Raw genomic sequence first — 16,800 nt, 5'->3', positions numbered from 1 at the left:
CCTAATCCTCCTATACGTGCAAACATATGATATTTGTCCTTCTCTGCCTGACTTATTTCACTCAGCATAACACCCTCAAGGTCCATCCATGTTGCTACACATGGCCAGATTTCATTGTTTCTCATTGCCATGTAGTATTCCATGGTATAGATAAACCATGTCTTCTTGATCCATTCGTCTGTTGATGGACACTTGGGCTCTTTCCATGTTTTAGCTATTGTTGAGAGTGATGCTATGAACACTGGGGTACATGTGCTCCTATGCATCAGCATTTCTGTATCTCTTGGGTAAATTCCTAGCAGTGCTATTGCTGGGTCATAGGGGAGTTCTATTGTTAGTTTCCTGAGGAACCTCCACACTGTTTTCCAGAGAGGCTGTACCAGTTTACATTCCCACCAACAGTGTAGGAGGGTACCAGGCTTGAGATTTAACTCAACTGGGAAAGCACTGGCTCTTTCCATAGCCTCTCTGGAGCCCTTGTCCTTGCCTTGGCTCCCTGTCTGGGATCTTGGGGACTTGGAGACTGAGATTTTCCTTCGGTGGCATCCATCAGAGACCCACATCCTGCCTCAAGCCCCTGTGTCCAATTTCTATTAATGATTTGCTGCTTTCTCCTTGCTTTACTTACTTGCTGTGGCCTCTTAAAATTACCATCTTTTCTCTTGAAGGTCTGCTGTGGTCCCAGGGTCCAGAGTCACTCTATCCTGACTCAGTTCTCCAACCACCAGGCCTTTTATGGCAGCAAGGGTGGTGGTGAACTGGAGGGATATTAATGGTACCATTTCATGATTGTCGAAGGCAGGACTTTTAACTTTTGTGAAAGTCATGAACTCATTTGAGAATCCGATGAGGGCAATAAACTTCCCCCCCCAGAAAAACACAGATGTCACATTTTATGTGTTGGAAGAAATAGTCTAAGAGTGTAAGGATACTCTGAAATCTGACCTTGTACTTTCCTGTGGCCACTGCCCACTATATCAAGCCCATTGCTCATATTGTATTTATGAATTTTCTTTATCCATTGTTTCTGACTGCTTCCAATGGGGCACTGTGGTGTGATAGTGAACGCACACTCAGGTTTTGAGCCAAGGAGACATAGGTTCAGTTTCTGACTCTCTTTTTCTATTTGCTGTGTGACCTTAGGCAAGTTAACTAGCTTCTCTCAATTCTTTGTCTATAAAAAGGGGATGAGAATGTTACCCATGCAGAGCTATCAGAATAACTTAGAGACACTGTAGTAGAATGTACTTCCGGGGCACCTGGGTGGCTCAGTTTGTTAAACGTTGGACTTCGGCTGAGGTCATGATCTCACGGTCTGTGTGTTTGAGCCCCACGTTGGGCTCTGTGCTGACAGCTCAGAGCCTGGAGCCTGCTTCGGATTCTGTGTCTCCCTCTCTCTCTCTGTCCCTCTCCCACATGTGCTTTTCTCTCTGTGTCTCTCAAAAGTAAATAAATAAACATTAAAAAATAATAAGAATGTACTTTCTGGCACCTGTAGATGATTATTTTAGAGGGGCTGCTCCCACTGTGTAAAGAAGCCATTTGTCCAATTCAGTCAGTTTAAACTTTGCCTGGCCCCTCTTCCTCTCAAAAGCACTTGGTGTTGCAACCAGAGAGGAAAGTTGAGAGGTTTTTCATCTGATGATGGGAGGGGCACATGCGGTCAGGATGGAAATGTGGGAGGGGACAGGACAGCTTCTAGGTGATCTCAGAGTCAGATGCAGGGAGGGGCTCTGTAGGCCACAAAGAGAGACCACAGTTAGAATGCATCGGTACAGGCCCCAGCACGAGCCGATGAGCAGGGTCATGCTGAAGTTTAAAAAGGGAAGCCGGTTGGGTTATGGGAGGCGATCAAGTGGAAAAGTTACTGCTTAGCAGAGTACGGGTGATGATTCATGGCTTGTCTATGCTGAGGTCTTGGAAGAATGAAGTGGTTAGTCCCACAACTGGCAAGTGCTGGGAGCCTTTGCAATATGACACTCAGCTGAACGGAACCCACTACCTCCTACGTTCCATAGCAGCAGAGGGGTAACTGGGCGTCGCCACCAACGTGGGTTTAAAATTTATCCCTTACGAACTGGGTCACTTTGAATATGCCACTTAACTCTTGGTTTCCTTAGCTTTGAAAGGGGATGAAAATTATTATACATATCTCATAGGGTTTTTAAAGAGATTAGGTGATATGAGATGAGAAAAAAATATACAAGTTTAGTCTTTGCTCCTTTCCCCCACCACTTCCTGGCACTGAGCTAAAACCCTTATAAATTCCTAAGTGATAAGAGTAGGAGCATCTTTTGTTCTAATGAGGTCACTCTGGGTGGGCTCCTGGATGGCTCCTGGATGAAGACGAGGACTGGTCACCAGGGAGACCAAGCTATGATGACAAGCTTGGCATTTTTTGGCTCTGCCCCCACCCCTCCTGGCGTCTCTAGACTAGAGAAAGGGACTGGAAATAGAGTTAATAATCGATCTTGCCTATGAGAGGAAGCCTCCATCAGAAAAATCAGAAGCCTGGGGTTCCAGGTATATGATAAACACATCCATGTACCAGGAGGCTGAGGTACTCCAGGTCCATGGGGACAGAAGCTCTTGTGGGCAGGACCCTCCCAGACCTTGCCTTATATAGCTCCTCAGCTGGCTGTTCATCTGTACCCTCTGTCCTATCCTTTAATTAAGTAGTAAACATAAATAACTGTTTTCCTGAGTTCTGTGAGCTTCTCTAGCCAATTAATTGAACCCAATAAGGGGGTTATGGGAACCCCAAGCTTATAGCCTGCTAGGTCAGAACCACAGATGACAGCGTGGACTTGCTGTTGTCCTCTGAGCCCTTAAGCTGCGGGATCTGATGCTGTCTCTAGGTACATAGTATCAGCATGGAGTTAAATTGCAAAACACCCAGCTGGTGTCACAGAAAATTGCTTGGTAGGGGAACCCCCCAGCATACATTTGGTGTCAGAAGCATTGTGACTATTCTATGTGATGGTAAAGAATTCACACAGGAAGAGGACTCGTTTTATTTTGTTTTCCTGAAAACAGATAGTTTGTGCTTACAAAGCATTTGGTACTCAAATACTACATTTTATTTTGATGAGTATTTGGGAACTTAGAGATCCAACAGATGCCTCTACCCTTCAGATTCTCTAAGGAAACTTTGAACAATAGCTGGACTAACATTTATTCATGCAGGAAGGTCTCAGACACACCGAGAGAAAATCTGTGAGACTGTTGTACAGGAAACACTACATTCTTTTCATGTCATCAAAAGTGTTCATCTACTAATTACCTTGTGCCGAGGCCTATGGGACTGGGTGGGGGCAGGGGAGGGGAGAGTCCAGCTCAGTCTTTAAGCTGTGGGGTCTTATCACATGCAGAAGCAGCATGAGCTTCAGAGAGGAAATTGCAGGTTATATAGGACCCAGTGCCAAGTACTATCTCAGACCCATTTCTCAGCTCATTTGAGTCTCAGTAGCTGCATCTGTAAAATGGTGACACCTGTTTGTCAAAGGTTAGCTTTGTTGGCTTCTTTCTGCAGCAAACTGGAGACACAGATGCCCTGGGTAACCTTGATCTATAGGAATTGGTGAGGGAGAGGCAGGGAATCATGGTATTTCCATGATTTTGAGTACCTAAGCCCCTAACATCTATTAGACCTGGGATGGGAGAAACATTTTAGGTCAAAAAATGCCATTCAGTTTGGAAAACCTGGACTCAGGTAGTTTTCACTCTAGGCTGATGAATGGGAAAATGCAAGCACATGGTTGTCCCTCAGGGGAATGCTCTATGAATGAACAAATGTTCTAGACATGTTCTAGAAATATTTCTAATTAACTGATATTTCTTATTTTTTATTTGCAGATGAGAAAAAGAAAACAAAGAAAGTTGACAATGAACTCAACCCTGTATGGAATGAGGTAACCTCATTGCTTCTTTTTTTAACATTGTTTCAGTGGATAAGGCACAGCTGATTGTCCTGTCTTTGGTCAAAGGTTAGCTTTTTCCCTTTGAAAGAAGAATCTGCGCCTTGCACCCCCCACCCCTCTATCTCTCTTTGTGACCATGGAGACAGCAGAACAGTTCAAGGGGACGTACCGCAATGACATCTCCTGTATAGCAGTGGTGTGAGTGAAGTCTGGGCAGAGGGTGGGAAGCTTATGTTGTAGCCGGGAGCAGCTTTGAGCTTGCTGAGTGACCTTGGTCCAATTATGTTGCACATCTGGGGCACATCTGTAGAGTAATGCATGGGCTTGGATCATCTCTGGAGTCCCAGATGTAAAGCTCCATATTTAAAAATGTATTTGCATGTGACTAACCGAGAGTATATCACATGACACTTTGTGTGTCTGGCTGTCTAATGACATTTACTGTTTTTTATGTTGATAAAGTAGAATATCCTTAATGTAGACATTTTGAAATCTTTAGATAAACATAACAAAAGTTACCTTTGGAGCCACTATCTGGAAGCAATTATTGTTAACTCTGGGATATAGCAATAAATGTTTATTGAATAAGGATATTTTATAAGTAATTAGTGTTTATAAATAAGTTAATAAAATATGATGTCTTAACATATAAGCAAATACAGCTTCCTCTCCTATTTTTTTCTTGCTATTATATCTTGAGCATATACTGTACCATTCCATTCAGAAGTATCTTTAACACTATGCAATATTCTATGGAAGGGCTATAATATAATTTATTTACTTCCCTCACTGTTGGCTTTATACCTATTTCATGAACAGTTGTGTTAAATATATTTAAAGAATTGTGAAAGTTTTAATTCTTTCCACTGAGTAGATTTTCCTACGCTGACTAATGTTTTAAAAGATGATCATCAGCCCCATTGTTTTCCCCAAAACCCAGTCAGACTTTCCTGGATAAGCACAGTGATAAGTGTCTTTTTTATTTTTACTAAGTCACCAGGCTGTGAAGACTTCCCCTCCACCAACTATAAATTCCCCCATCTCCTAGCCTCGAAACTAACATAAAGACTATACCTTTTCATTGAATGAGGTGCAGATGAAATGCCTTTTTAATGCCTTCCTGAGAAGCAGAAAGTTTCACTGGAACCCAGAACACAGTCAGCTGGACTCCCAGCTCCGTGAAAGCAAGAGGCCAGTCTGGTTGGTTCCTGTGGATACCGTGTGTGGATCCTAGCACCTCACACAGAGCTCCAAGAATAAAACAAATTAAAAGTACATTATGTATCCATTTAGTGCTTCTGGTTTTAAGTAATTTTGACATGCTTCTTTTTATCTGGTAGCTGATGGCAGAGGGGGAGAGGTCACATGAGCAGACATCCTCTGCAGGGTATCATCCATCTCACTCCATTTTGTTTCTAACATGTATTTTTTTTTTTAATTGCCAATGTATTTATCAAGTAAACTTCCCAACTGTAGTTTTATAACGGAAATCTAACCCAAATGAAATACTAACCCTGAACCTTTTGGGGTTAGGATTCTAATATGAGCTCTGACACATTCTCCACCCACTCCAAACCCAGTACAAGGAGAATCAAATCTTTAGTAGGCTCTGGTTTCTTTAATTCATATATTACACAGTCAATCAAAGGCGTTAGCAGTGTTATGTTGATTTTTTTTTATGTTTGTCATTAGACAGCAATTTATTACATTAAGATGGAAGTCTTATCTGACTACAGACTAATCATGGTGGGGCTTAAAATAAAAGGCTGATGCATTTTAGAAAAAAAATTTTAGATTATCTATCTCTGATAATAATATGATTAGAAAGAGCAAATAACTTAAAAACAACCAGTGAAGAAAGCATTTTCATTTTATTTTATTTTATTCTTATAACCAATTATGGTAATTCTCTGACTCTGAGATGGGTTTAGTGACTTGCTCATAGTCACAGAGCCTAGAAAATGGGAAGCCCAAGGTCACCCCTGGTCCTCTGAGGCTAAATCTGGTTTGCCTTCCCACAGCCCTCAGCACCCTCCAGGTTTGGAATTCAGTCACATCTATTAACTATAGAATTGATGATTCACAAGACTGACATTGGTGAAGAGAATGACAGTCATTTAGTGTCGGTACCTCTAATTATACTACACTTCCTGACCCTTTTTAACAACCTTTTTGTTTTTATAACCTTCGTGGACAGATTTTGGAGTTTGACTTGAGGGGTATTCCACTGGACTCTTCATCTTCCCTTACAATTGTTGTAAAAGATTTTGAGACGATTGGACAAAATAAGTAAGTTGATTTCAACTATTTTTCTCATTTTACTTGTTATATTACTATTGTTTATTTTGTTAAAGGAATGCATCGTTAATAACATTTCATAATATTTTCGATATAATCGGGCTTCAGTTCCATGTCCCTCTCCCCCCCCACCACACACACAACCTTCTGAGACAATATCAGATGTGATATTGATCACAGTTACCTTTTCCCAAACTTCTGTATAGTAGTCCCCTCATACCTGCAGTTTCGGTTACCTGTGATCAACTGAGGTGCAGAAGCAGATGATCCTTCTTCTGAAAAAGTGTGAGGTCAATAGTTGCCTAATGCTACGTCACTGTGCCTACATCATTCACCTCATTTCATCTCATCGCTTAGGCATTTTATCCTTTCACATCATCACACATAAAAGGGTGAGTATAGTACAATATATTTTGAGAGGGAGAGAAACCATATTCACATGACTTATTATAGTATATTGTTACAATTACTCTATTTTATTATTAGTTACTGTTAATTTCTTACTAGGTCTAGTTTAAAAATTAAACTTTATCACAGGTATGTGTCTATGTATACATATATGTATATAGGATTTGGTATTATCTGCAGTTTTGGGCATCCACTAGGGATCATGACACACATCCTAGTGCATAAAGGGGGGACTACTGTATTCCTAAGAGGCTGTAAACACTAAGTCCCCATTCCTCTGTCCAATTTAGCACTAGTTGTGAAATCTGTTTACATTCCTGCAACATTTTTGTTAACTGCCCTTAGTCACTTCCTACCCTGTAGCCATTTTAGACACAAGCAAAATCATTTCTTCTTCCAATTATGTGTGACCATTCAAGTTCTACTTGCAGCCTCACTTCCATTTTAAATGTCTTATTGGCCTTTTAAACTCAACAGATCTAAGTCAGATCCCTGTCATCTTTACCAGTTTCAAATGGGGAAGGGTCATGATGGTGCCCAGGGTGGCACTGAGGGTTGTCCCCTGATTAAAGCGTGGGGATTTCCAAAACAGGTCTCTGTGGGACAGAATGGCCTCAGTAAATTCATCCCAGCCCTTGATCTGGACTTTGGCCATACAGACTCAGAAACTAGTCTTAGGTTACCAATTCAAACTAACCAAACCTGTAATAAACCAGTGCTTAAAACTAAGTTACTTACTTGTTATTTCCCAGTGGAAATAAATGCCTGGTGGGAGGGCATCCTCTGGTTAATGAATTTTCCCTTGTGTCATACCAAATTACTCTGTATCCTTGATTATAAGATGTCATTAACCATATTATTAAATTAAAAAGCAGGTTTGGGGTGGGGAAGGAGCGACTTTGAAATCCAATGCGTCTTTCATAACTATAGCACATATCAATCCAGACCACCCACATTTAAAGGGCTCCCTAGCCATATGTGGCTGGTGGCCACCATATTGGACAACACAGTTCCAGACCACTAGGCTCAGAAACTCAGGTGTCTTTGGATCTTCTTCCTTTTACATGTTATCCAATCTGTTGCCAAATCTTGCTTTTTCTTCCTTTTCATTGTCTGTACTACATGTTTCTTACTCTCAACCACAGCCACCAGCCTAGTTCAGGCCTTTATCACTTTATGCCTCTTTTATTTCAACATGGCAGCAAAGCCTGGCCTTGGAGCTCTCATCTTTGTTTCACATAAGTCTTTGCTTTTCTGAAGGAAATATGCTTGAGGGAGTGTCAGAAAACAAATAAGTACATGAAGGACTATATAATAGGTCAGGTCCTGCAGAGTGATTTATAAGGAGGAAGCTGTTATATGTTACCGTCCATAAAGAAAAATAAAGCAGAGTAAAAGGATAGGGAGTGATTGATGATGGGGTGAAGATCCAATTTTATATGAGGTGACAAAGAGGTGACAACTGAGCAGAGACCTAGATAAAGTGAAGGAATGGGCCATGCAGGTATCTGTGGGGAGAAGGATGTTCTCGGCAGAGAGAAAGCAGGAGTGTATTCAGTGTGTGAGAGAAACACCGAGGAGGCCACGCAGGCTGGAGCACAGAGAGCAGGAGGAACTGGGATGGGGAAGGAGGTGAGATGAGGAAAGCCACAGCATGCGTGGTCTGTGGGCCACCGCAGGAGCTTTGCATTTCGTTCCTAGGAGAATGGGAATCCACTAAGGGGGTTTGAATAGGATCTGATTTATATATATATTTTTTTAATTTATTTATTTTTTTTTATTTATTTCTAGGAGAGAGAGAGAGAGAGAGAGACAGCGTGAGCAGGGGAGGGTCAGAGAGAGAGGGAGTCACAGACTGAAACAGGCTCCAGACTCTGAGCCGGCAGTCAGCACAGAGCCCGACGCGGGGCTCGAACCCACGAACCGCGAGATCATGACCCAAGCGAAAGTCGGACGCTCAACCGACTAAGCCACCCAGGCGCCCCTGATTTATATTTTAAAAGGATCATTCAGAGGCACCTGGGTGGCTCAGTTGGTTGAGCATCTGACTCTTGATTTAGGCTCAAGTCATGTTCTTGCAGTTCATGGGCTCAAGCCCTGAATTGGGCTCTGCTTGGGATTCTCTCTCTCCCTCTCTCTGCCCCTCCCCTACTCACACTTGCATGCTCTCTTTCTTTCAAAATAAATAAGTAAACATTTTTAAAAAAGGATCATTCAGGCTTTGTGTGCAGAGACTAGATGTAGGAACCAATCAGGAAGCAAGGAAAACAGGTCCAGGAGACTGTTGTATATTCCTCGTACACCTGTTGAAAACACAGTGGGGCCCTTGGTTCACAGCATTTATGGGAAGAGGACAAATCCCCACCCTAAAGGCTCAGCTTGGGGCTTATTTTAGGTGTTTGGTGTGACTTTCTGGCAACAGACTTGATGTGCTGTCTATCTGATCCTGACTTTTTCTTCCCAAATTTGAACAAAGACTATATGGTAGGTCCGGATATAAGAGAGTCCTTCTGGTGTTCAGGACTCCATGCCTTTTGCTGGGATATGTTGCACTTGGCATTACAGTGTCTGCTGAGCATAAAAACCAAAGGAGCAGGACGTTACTGGGGCATTATTATGACTGGAGTTTTTAGGCCTAACTTGAAAAAGGTAAATTTTAGGCAAAATATGAAGGTGGTGTTCATTACTCTTTGAACCTTTCCCTCCCCTACTTCTAGGGGGTCTTCCTCCTTCTGACCTTCCCCAGACACCCAGGGTCTGTATTTATGTTCCAGGGGTCCCATCAGGGCACCCACTCAGGCCTGCCTTCTCAGCTGTCTCTGCCCCCTCTGCCAGTTCTTTTCCCAACAGAACTTATCTGTCCTTTTTCTGTGTCTCAGTTGTTCAAGGGCTCGCTGGCTGGAAGGAGCTTTCTGAGAAGCTGCTCCAGGTGATGGTGGAATAGACACTGATAGCTCCCTGTGTTAACTTCCCAGGAACAGTGATCTGGGGACAGAGGCCACTGGTGACTTACCTAAAGAAGCGAACAAAATGGGAATTTCAGTCCCTTATGGCAGGGTCACTGGGGAAGGTCTTTCTATTTTTTTATTTTTAAATTAATTAATAATTAATTCTTAAATTTACATCCAAGTTAGTTAGCATATAGTGCAACAATGATTTCAGGAGTAGATTCCTTAATGCCCCTTACCCATTTAGCCGATCCCCCCTCCCACAACCCCTCCTGCAACCCTCAGTTTGTTCTCTATATTTAAGAGTGTCTTATGTTTTGTCCCCTTCCATGTTTTTATATTATTTTTGCTTCCCTTGTGTTCATCTGTTTTCTATCTTAAATTCCTCTTATGAGTGAAGTCATATGTTATTTGTCCTTCTCTGACTAATTTCACTTAGCATGATACCCTCTAGTTCCATCCATGTAGTTGCAAATGGCAAGATTTCATTCTCTTTGATTGCTGTGGTGTGTGTGTGTGTGTGTGTGTCTGTCTGTGTATATACCACATCTTCTTTATCTATTCATCTGTTGATGGACATTTGCACTCTTTCCACACTTTGGCTACTGTCAATAGTGGTGGTATAAATACTGGGGTGCATATGCCCCTTTGAAACAGCATTAAGTTTATGAAACAGCAAAATCTATAAAGTTCTTTATAGATTTTGAATACCAACCTGTATTCCTTGGATAAATACCTAGTAGTGCAATTGCTGGGTTATAGGGTAGTTCTGCTTTTAAATTTTTGAGGAACCTCCATACTGTTTTCCAGAGTGGCTGCACCAGTTTGCATTCCTACCAGCAGTGCAAGAGATCCTCTTTTCCGCATCCTCGCCAACATCTGTTGCTGCCTGAGTTGTTAATGTTAGCCATTCTAGCTGGTGTGAGGTGGTATTTCATTGTGGTTTTGATTTGTATTTCCCTGATGGTGAGTGATGTTAGCATTTTTTCATGTGTCATTTGGCCATCTGGATGTCTTCTTTGGGGAAGTGTCTATTCACATCTTTTGTCCATTTCTTCACTGGATTATTTGTTTTTTGGGTGTTGAGTTTGATAAGCTCTTTATAGATTTGAATACTAACCCTTTATCTGATATGTCATTTGCAAATATCTTCTCCCATTCCGTTGGTTGCCTTTTGGTTTTGCTGATTGTTTCCTTCGGTGTGCAGAAGCTTTTTATCTTGATGAGGTCCCAGTAGTTCATTTTTGCTTTTGTTTCCCTTGCCTCCAGAGACATGTTGAGTAAGAAGTTGCTGCAGCTGAGGTCAAAGAGGTTTTTGCCTGCTTTTTCCTGTCTTTTTTATTTTGATGGCTTCCTGTCTTACATTTAGGTCTTTCATGCATTTTGAGTTTCTATTTGTGTATGGTGTAAGAAAGTGGTCCAGGTTCTGGGCGCCTGGGTGGCTTAGTCGGTTAAGCGTCCGACTTTCGCTTAGGTCATGATCTCGCGGTTCGTGGGTTCGAGCCCCGCGTCGGGCTCTGTGCTGACTGCCAGCTCAGAGCCTGGAGCCTGTTTCAGTCTGTGACTCCCTCTCTCTCTGACCCTCCCCTGCTCCTGCTGTCTTTCTCTCCCTCTCCTAGAAATAAATAAAACATTAAAAAAAAAAAAAAAAAAGAAAGTGGTCCAGGTTCATTCTTTTGCATGTCTCTGTCCAGTTTTCCCAGCACCATTTGCTGTAGAGACTGTCTTTATTCCATTGGACATTCTTTCCTGCTTTGTCAAAGATTAGTTGGCTATATGTTTGTGGGTCTATTTCTGGGTTCTCTATTCTGTTCCATGGATCTGAGTGTCTGTTTTTGTGCCAGTGCCATACTGTCTTGATGATTACAGCTTTGTAATACGGCTTGAAATCCGGGATTGTGATATCTCCAGCTTTGGTTTTCTTTTTCAAGATTGCTTTGGCTATTTGGGGTCTTTTCTGGTTCCATACAAATTTTAGGATTGTTTGTTCTAGCTCTGTGAAGAATGCTGGTGTTGTGATAGGGATTGCCGGGAAGGTCTTTTTAATTGGGAGATTAGTTGTGTGTCCTACAAATTTCGATGCACAGTTGTTGACCATCCCCCAGTGAAAGCTGACCCTGAGTCTGCTTTGGAATGAACAGTGAAAATGATCATGCCCCTGTGTTGTCTGTGTGCTTACTGTGCTAAGCTGCATGCTTCTCCACCATCAGCCAGGAATTAATGAACTTTGACCTTGGCGTCACCAACTAAACAATGCATACACCTTGGTCAAATTTGCCATAAGTACATTGCAGGAAAAAAAATTCAACTCATCTGGGAATAAGCTGTACATTTGTCCAAACTATTTGTGTATTTTGGCCCCAGATTTTTCTCTTGGCTTTTTTACTAAAGATTTGGCCTTCGGGGATCTGCTCACTACTCAGTGTGGGAACTTTCTTTCACTTGGATGTGCAGGGTGGGGTCAGAAGTTTTTTCTACCAGCTTAAGGAATGCCTTGCCTGTTGACGTTCCTGTTGCCATGGAGACGGGTTGAGCAAACAGGACTCTCACTTTACATCTGGTGCCCTAGGCCTGGAAACAAACCTCGTTGGACTGACTAGGTTTGCCTGTACACCCCTGTCCTCCCCCACAATGGACTGCCGGGTCCAGTACATGCAAGCATAGTGCTGGTGTGTCAGCAACACCCCTCCTCGGGCACTGGGAGCCGGCTGGGCTATTCAGTGTAGACTCTGTTCCTCCCCCTTTAGAGTTATCCAACCAGCCACCCAGGCTGAATGAGGGTGAGAGACAGGCCAGAAGTGCCTCTTGGTCACAGGAGGAAAATGAAATATTTTTAGCTGAAATGTCAGAGAGGAAGGACTTTCCCAGCCACTGAAGAATCAAAGTTCCCTCTACAGACAGGCAGGGCAGCTACAGCTTAGTGCGGTCTTAGGGAGTGCCAAGGGCTCTGCCAAGCCCTTTGAGTACATTATGCTACTTTATCCTCACAGACACCCAATGAAGCAGTCCTCTTTTTCCCCAGAGAGGCTTGGTAATCTGCTCAAGGTCACACAGCAGGTATGTGTCAGAGTCACCATTTATGTCCAGGCCTGTGTTCTTGACTTTCACACTATACTGAAAACTGTGAACCAACTGCAGGAACCAAAATGTAGGTGGAATTATTGATTAGCTTTTGGCCAGAATGAAGTAATTTTCCTTTCTAATTTTGCAAAAAAAAAAAAAAAAAAGTCATTATCAGAGTATTGCTAGTTCCTCCCCACGTAACAGTTTTAAGCAGGCAGTTTTATACTATTGAATAGTAAGTCACTGATGCTCACGTTCTACAATGGACACGAGAAATTTGGAGAGCATATCTCATCTCAAGTGATCTTCACAGTAACCTTGAGTGGTGGAGAGGAGATTTGAGGCTGGGACCCTGATCCCTTGGCGTCCTGGCCCTGCTGTAGCTCCGCCTGAGTTCCTAAAGAAGAATCGGCTTCAGGAGCCTGGAAATGTAGGAATGAAAGGTGTCTACAGATTTTCAGGTGTATGTGTGTATTTGTGTATGTGTGTGTATTTCCTCCAAGGAGGAAAAAGAGTTACCATTTAGGGCTTCTGTATTTGCTGTTCGCTCTGCATGGAATACTCTTTCCTTCTAACTGCAGTAGATGTGAAATCTTGCCATTCAGCCTCAGCATCTCAGACCTTCAAATCTAGAGCAGCCCCTACCATTGCTTTCTGTCTCATTGCCCTGCTTCATTTCCTCAGAGCCCTTCTTGTTAGCAAGCTCATGTAGGTGTGGGAATGCTGGAGGGAGCCCAGCTGTACACGTGGACATTTATGTTGGGTTCTAGATAAGTACTCAAAAATATGTGCTGGTCTGCATTCCTGCTTTACCTACCTCAGTTCTCACCACCATGTGACATGTCTGTATTTATTTTGTTATTCATTTGCCCTTCCTCTACTAGACAGTAAGCTCCACATCTATCTGGCTCATCACTGTAACACCAGCGCTTAGCATAGGACCTAGTACATAATAAGCTCTCAATAAGTGTTTGTTGGATGAATGAACAAGTTCACGATACTAATACATGAATAAAATCTAACGTGCCTTACATTGGACAGTTAGCCCACTAGTAATGACCCACTGATGTGGAATCTGTTCAGCCCAGATTTCTGGAAAGCTCTCTGGTTCCAATTTGGGTTTAAGCCACAAAGAAGTCAGAACACATAGGGATCAAGTCACAAGGGAAACAAACACCTGTCCCAAAGCTCATGCCTTTTTGTAGAGAGACGTGAGGCTTACTCCTGAGCTCCCAGGAAGGTAACAAATCATAGTGCATAAAAGCTGAGATTTGAGAGCCAGACAGGCTGCTTTGAGACTCAGCTCTACTGGTGACTAGTGGTGACCTCAGCCAAGTGACTTAACCCCTCTGGGCCTCAGAAGTCTTCTCCTTAAAGTGACTGTAGTTTGGAAGTTCTGCTCATGCTAAGATAACATAACAGGGACCAGATCTACATACTCACCTGATACACCAAAAAAAAAAAAAAAAGATAAAACATGTAACCATGGTTTCAGTTATTGGACTGGATAATGACCCTGAGAAAAAGGAGATAAATGAAATGAGCCCTTGAGGGACCAACTTAATGCCTAGAGAACATTCCAGGCTGCAGTTCAGGGAAAGGGAAGACAGGCAGGTCCCAACTGTCATCTCCCAGAGCTGGGAGGGACAAGTGGGAGTCTGGAGCTACACACACACGCACATACACACACACACACACACACACACACACACACACAGAATGTAATAGGGGCTACAGAATTTGAAAAAAAAAAAAAAAGAAGACAAGCTTGGGCTGTGAAATGTACTAACTCCCTGAGCAAAGGTTTGTGGGGTTTTTTGGGTTTGTTTTTGTTTTTGTTTTTTATTAATGAAAACAGAGACTGTGGTTTGGAATGAAATTAATTTGGTGAAGCAGTATGAGAAGTTTTCATTCCCTCGAATACAAAGACCTTGTCCTCAAACTTTTAATACTTATATGTCTCCTAGCAACAAGACTCCCTGCTGACATTGCCACATGTAATCATGACCGTGGGATTTGTTGAAGTAGCCCAGCTGTGGTTGGTCGGGGTGGGGGGGGGGGGGGGGGGATGGACAGCCCACAGGTTGAGGCAGGCTTTCTTTCTTTTTAAAGTTTATTTATTTATTTGTTTGTTTGTTTAGAGAGGGCATGTGAGTGAGCAAGCAGGGGAGGGGCAGAGAGAGGGGGAGAGAGAGAGAGAGAGAGAGAGAGAGAGAGAGAGAATCCCAAGCAGGCGCCATACTGTCAGCACAGATGTGCTCCATCTCACGAACTGTGAGGTTGTGACCTGAGGCATAATCAAGACCTGAGGCAAAATCAAGAGTGAGTCAGATGCTTAACCTTAACCACCTGAGCCACCCAGGTGCTCCAAGGCAGGCTTTATAAATGGAGTAGCTTCGCAGGCTGTGAAGACATCTATACCAGGGGTCAGTGTTACTGTGGAGCAGGAGTCTCAGTTCAGTTCTTTTTAGTTCCATATTTTCAGTGGAGTGGCAAAACTATGAAAAGATCAAAATTGGTTTGGGCTGGGTGGTCTTAGGTGCTGGAAAGGCTGAACCCCAGCGTTTTGGGGAGTCCAGTTGAGTAGGTGCCACAGCCTTGCTGGTGGCTGTTAATGTCTCATGAGGAAGTAAAGGTGGGCCAAAGCCCTGGAGAAGGACACCCAGAGAGACTGAAACAGAAAGGCATTTCATAATGACAAGAGCTATAATTATCTTCTAATTGCACTTGGAGGACCATCTCTTAGGAGAGGAAGCTTTATAAATTGTAAGTCATTTGCAAGGTTATTGGACTATCTTCAGCGATGTATTAATTAATGTATTCATTCCACAAATAATTGCTATGCTTATGTGTGTCAGACACTGTGGTGGGTGCTGGGAGTACACCATGCCTTTCATGGGGCTTATATCTGAGTGGAGGGAACATACAGTGTATCAGGTGGTGCTTAGTATGATAAAGAAAATTAAAGGGGAAGAGAGGAGAAAATGATGAGAGAGGCAGAGTGTGTGTGTGTGTACATGTGTATAAATACTTGTGTGCTGGCTTAGGTAGGGTTTTTGTTTAAGCGTTTGTTTTCGGGTCTGTTTTGTAATGAAATATTTTATGAGACCTTTAAAACCTTTATTCAGTTTCCACTCATTGCATTTTATGAGAATTCAGCTATAGCTGAAGTTTACTACTGGTCTAACCCTGAACATAAAAATGGTTTTGCAAGCAGACTTTGGTATATACAGCACTGATGTTGGGAGGGAGTTGTTTCATGTACGTGAGAGAAAGTACTGGCTTTAAGAACTTTGCACAGTTGATTGCACAGAAATGGAAGTGGGTAGTTTAAAGGGTTTTTATCTTTTCATTCCTGGCTGCCTCCCTATACCCTTGTGCAGATACCCCACCTTCCTGTGATTTAGACTGTGCGTGCGTTCAGACCAGCTTTCCCTGCCAGTCACGTGCTTTCTTTTGATCCCTTTTTCTAGTGGAGTGTCTGAAATAATAAAAGTAACTGTTAAGCACTCAACACATCATCCTTTTCATCCTTACAATACTATTAGGTAGTAGCTGTCATAATCCCCATTTTACAGATGAGGAAACTGAGGCTCAGAAAAGTAAAACAACCTGTACCTGGTCCCTAGTACAAGGATGAGTCTGAATTAGCCCTGCCTAGCTCCAAATTCTTAATCACTGTTATTCTGTCTCCCTTACCTTGTTAGGTCCAAGTTCTTGAACGAATGAATGAATGACAGAAAACTATTACCTTGTTTATAATGGACCAGGGGATTAGACAGAGACAAGCAGGCAAGCACAGATTCAGACCCTTGAGGACTGAATGAACAGGAGACTTGGTTAGGTTACAGGTCATAGTCATTTAAGAACTAATTATTGAGCATTGCCTGCATGCCAAGCATTAGGCTAGTTTACCTGCTCCTTATAGCCACAGGGTGACTGACTCTGGTCTAGTCGCCTCACTGATCTAGGGAGCTTTGGTGCACAGGCCTGGGCTTCCACTCTGCTCTTTCCCTTGTTAAAGTGACGCCATTGGCCTCAGGGCAGTGGGGTTGGGAGGGACTGGGAAAAAGGGAGCTGTTGCTGGCCCCAGATCCTGTAAAACCTGCCACAGCCTCCAGACGAGGCCAGTGATTCCAAAACCCAGGAATGGAGTTTGTTAA

At 42.8% G+C, this 16,800-nt stretch overlaps 1 protein-coding gene across 3 annotated transcripts in view; it reads left to right on the top strand.

The window, feature by feature from the left end:
- The window catches only part of MYOF (myoferlin), a 156,252-nt gene that overhangs the window by 21,353 nt on the left and 118,099 nt on the right, over positions 1-16,800 (top strand). For all 3 annotated transcript variants that reach the window (XR_005528089.1, XM_039230277.1, XM_039230276.1), the window contains exons 2-3: positions 3,856-3,911; positions 6,118-6,209. Coding sequence is in view for 2 of the 3 variants with exons in the window: in XM_039230277.1 (XP_039086208.1) it covers positions 3,856-3,911; positions 6,118-6,209 (148 nt within the window). In the remaining variant the exon portion in view is untranslated. The remainder of the gene's footprint in view (positions 1-3,855; positions 3,912-6,117; positions 6,210-16,800) is intronic.

This window comes from Hyaena hyaena, unplaced genomic scaffold (genome assembly GCF_003009895.1).
Source record: "Hyaena hyaena isolate Hyena2069 unplaced genomic scaffold, ASM300989v1 scaffold_44, whole genome shotgun sequence".
NCBI classification, from domain to species: Eukaryota; Metazoa; Chordata; class Mammalia; order Carnivora; family Hyaenidae; genus Hyaena; species Hyaena hyaena.
This window is presented reverse-complemented; position numbering and strand designations above follow the sequence as displayed.